Source organism: Octopus bimaculoides, chromosome 12 (assembly GCF_001194135.2).
Source record: "Octopus bimaculoides isolate UCB-OBI-ISO-001 chromosome 12, ASM119413v2, whole genome shotgun sequence".
Lineage (NCBI taxonomy): Eukaryota > Metazoa > Mollusca > Cephalopoda > Octopoda > Octopodidae > Octopus > Octopus bimaculoides.
The window spans coordinates 14,688,210-14,692,178 of record NC_068992.1 but is presented as its reverse complement, the minus strand read 5'-3'; the positions used below and the strand labels follow the sequence as shown (position 1 = coordinate 14,692,178).

Genomic DNA, 3,969 nt, shown 5'->3' with positions numbered 1-3,969 from the left:
GAATCATATAGGCTAATTGGCAATTCTCTTCAAACCTGCGAAGACAACAACAACAAAAATACTTTTAGGATGAATGTTTTAGCAGTTTGAATGATGATTTCTTGTCAAAATATAAATGGCATGTGGAGGTGCAATGGCCTAGTGGTTAGGGCAGCGGACTTGCGGTCATAGGATCGCAGTTTCGATTCCCAGACCGGGTGTTGTGAGTGTTTATTGAGCGAAAACACCTAAAGCTTCACAAGGCTCCGGCAGGGAATGGTGGCGAACTCTGCTCTACTCTTTCACCACAACTTTCTCTCACTCTTACTTCCTGTTTCTGTTGTGCCTGTAATTCAAAGGGTCAGCCTTGTCACAGTGTCATGCTGAATATCCCCGAGAACTACTTTGAGGGTACACGTGTCTGTGGAGTGCTCAGCCACTTGCACGTTAATTTCACGAGCAGGCTGTTCCATTGATCGGATCAACTGGAACCCTCCCTCGACGTCGGAAGCGACGGAGTGCCAACAACCCTTAAACATTCAGATTACTTTCTCAAATGTAACTACTAGCGTAGCTACAGTGTGTGCTGCCCCTGGACCCCACAAAAAGCACGTTGCCTACAGCAAACCCAAAAGTGGTGCCCCTTTAAAAGTTCCACCCCCTACTGCCCACACTCTCCAACCCCAGCTACACTAGTGAATGTAACACATGTTGATTCACATTGTTTTGAACTAATCATGCATTATATCATAGATTTGAAATTTCAATGATGTGATTACTCTTTTACTTGTTTCAGTCATTTGACTGCAGCCATGCTGGAGCACCGCCTTTAGTCGAGCAAATTGACCCCAGGATTTATTCTTTGGCTTATTCTATCGCTCTCTTTTTGCTGAACCGCTAAGTTACGGGGATGTAAACACACCAGCATCGGTTGTCAAACGATGGTGGGGGTCAAACACAGACACACATATATATATATATACAACGGGCTTCTTTCAGTTTCCATCTACCAAATCCACTCACAAGGCTTTGGTCGGCCCAAGATTATAGTAGAAGACACCTGCCCAAGGTGCTACGCAGTGGGAGTGAACCCAGAACCATGTGGTTGGTGAGCAAGCTACTTACCACACACCCACTCCATACAAGGTTATTACCAGTTCAAATATTCTTGGGACAAATTGGAACCCGTAAGGAAGCCATTCACTGACAAATGGTCCACAACAAGAAATTTTCTTTATAACAAAACACAGTGACTGGCAGCGATTGACTTTTTTTCTGGGTTCGAATATGCTTGGGGGAATATTTTTGTACCTGCAATAATGTTGTGTTTATACACAACACTGCTTAAGCTACCATCCTGTGATTGTTTATGTTTTGAATGACACTGTCAGGAAGGTGTGAAAAGCCAGATCTGGCCAGTTTTAACATAGAACAGGTAGAATATTTTAGGCTGAACATGGCCAGTTGAAAAGCTGAAAGGAATATGGTTTACCTAATGTAAAACCAAAATAATATGTACAATATTGCTAATCTAAAAAAGCTACCACAGTAACAGTTGTACTGCGTCTATTTCTCATGCTGTCATGTTGGAGAAGAGAAAAAGTATACAAGTAGACAAATAGATAGACAAAACAACATGCCCACATGATATAGAAAGAAACTTGTTCACGAAAATAGAAACAAGGAAAAGAACAAAACATCACTTACTTTTGGAAATTATCATTCTGGCCTTCACCATTTTTAATGACATAAACAAAATGTGATGTCAGCACAAATGGTACCCTTTCTCGTTTAACACCAAATTTCTTTTTCTTGTTGCCCAAAATGTGACCAAAATCTATGTGAAAAAGCTGGAATGAGAGTAAAACAAAAGTGAAAGATAACCTTATATCAACAGGGTCCCACTCTAATAATTTATAGGGTTTGGTTTGGGCTTCTGAATTGCTTGGATGCTAAGCTGTTACCTCATGGGTTCCTGAAGCATCTCCTGTCGTTCATAGGGTCACTGTGAATTGACTAAGATCCAAATGTGTTAACCATTGGATCATTAAGACATAATTGTAACATTCGTTATATATATCAATTAGCAGGTATGGGTGTGTGCTTAAGACATTTGTGTGACAGCTTGGATAGTGAGACAAATCGTCACAAATTCAAAATTATCCGGGCTCTTGTAGATAGTGTACATGGAAAACAGACATTAAATGATGATGGTAAGGATGATCACACACACACACACACACACGTATACACAATGGGTTTCTTGCAGACTCTTTCTCCAAAATCTATTCACAAAGCTTTGATTGGTCTAGGACCTTAGGAGAAGACATTTACCACTCAAAATGCCCTGCATGTGGTTTTGGAACTGAACTTGAAACAACATGGTTTATGGTTCAGAAGCAAACTTGTTAACCACACAGTGCCATCCACCAATATAAGACAATTAAAAGGAAAAAAGAATTAGGGATCACACTCATGCTCAGAACTTTTGAAACAGTTCTTCATAGACATCGAATGTATTTTGTATCTTACCTGGCCATTGGTTTTGATCATGATATTGTCGTTATGCCGGTCACCAATTCCCAAGACGTAGGTGATGACACTGTAACCAGCACAGGAGAGAGAAAAGTCTGTGACTGCTTTTGCTAATCTGGAAGAAGAGACAGAAGAATTACATTTTACATTTGGTTTATATAATTGTAAAAGAAAAAAGATTTAGTTAGAAAACAATAATTACAATAGTGACACTGGACAGGGAATGATTTAATATTACTGGTCTGCATTTGAACAGCAAAGGTCCCTAAGGTTGGTGGCTTTTCCACCAGTATCTATGGCATTAAAAATCAATGGTACTGCTAAGTTTCAAGGATGCAAACAAACCAGGGGCCACACATATACATAAATATATATATATACATATTTTTTTTGCATTAACAAGGCTATCAGTGGTTTCAGGTAGAGAGAAATCTCTCAATGATTATGAAGCCTGCTACATAGGAACACTGGTACTTGAGTATCAATGTTTCCATGTGGAAGGCTTGATAATTGTTGAGAGATTTCTTCTAAATGAAACCAATAGTTGACTTGTTAAGCCACAAATAAAGAATATTTACCCACCAATGCAGTGTTTAGCACTCGTTCTCACTGTTCAATATTAACTCATTCTCACCATTCAATATGGGTGTATATATATATATTATATAATATATTAAGATTCAGCTGAATAAGACACTTAAATGGTATGGCACCGGGTTGGGTCAAAATTAAGATGCATATACAGCAACTACAGATAAATACCAATATTGGTACATTGGTATATTATTTTATTACTTCTAATTACATTTATCCTGTTAGTGAATTATCATACCTACAGTTTACTAACTACACCTGTATTAACTAAGCCAGAAATACAACTAAATACTCGCTATTAACAGCTGCTAGGTAACCAGTATGGAGCTGTTTTATCTTCTTTGCTTTTTATATACTATGAAACTTTATAATCTCTCTTGAAGTATTAGATCTTCATTATTGTAGTACAATTTACCTTGTTTTATTACCCCTTATTTTTTTTCTTTTTATGCACCTTTTTGAAAGCTTAGCCAGGCTCATGGGCCCAGTTTCCCGGTTTCTATCACTGCAGAGATGCTCAAAATATCTGGCAGTGTTGGCTATAGCCTAGTCACCCGTATTACGAACCAGGTGATACACGAAGGAGTCATACCCTATGACTGGTGTAGCAGCATCATAGTCAACTGCTACAAAGGTAAAGGGGACGCTTTAGATACAAATAATTACAGAGGCATCAAGCTGTTAGATCAGGTTATGAAAGTTACAGAGAGGGTCATAGCCCAACTAATTAGGGAGCGAATCAATTTAGATGAGATGCAGTTTGGGTTCGTGCCAGGTAAAAGCACTACTGATGCCTTATTTCTAGTGAGACAGTTGCAAGAGAAATACCTAGCCAAGGATAAACCTCTGTACCTGGCTTTC

The 3,969-nt window shown here is 38.8% G+C and overlaps 1 protein-coding gene across 1 annotated transcript in view; it reads right to left on the bottom strand.

The window, feature by feature from the left end:
- Position 1: 1 nt before the first annotated feature.
- LOC106874488 (phosphatidylinositol 4,5-bisphosphate 3-kinase catalytic subunit beta isoform) overlaps positions 2-3,969 on the bottom strand; it is a gene marked incomplete at its 3' end in the record, with an annotated part of 65,500 nt that continues 61,532 nt past the window's right edge. Inside the window, exons 22-24 of the mRNA XM_052972246.1 lie at positions 2,512-2,629; positions 1,687-1,829; positions 2-35 (exon numbers count right to left, since the gene is read on the bottom strand). Of these exons, the coding sequence (XP_052828206.1) occupies positions 2-35; positions 1,687-1,829; positions 2,512-2,629 (295 nt within the window). The remainder of the gene's footprint in view (positions 36-1,686; positions 1,830-2,511; positions 2,630-3,969) is intronic.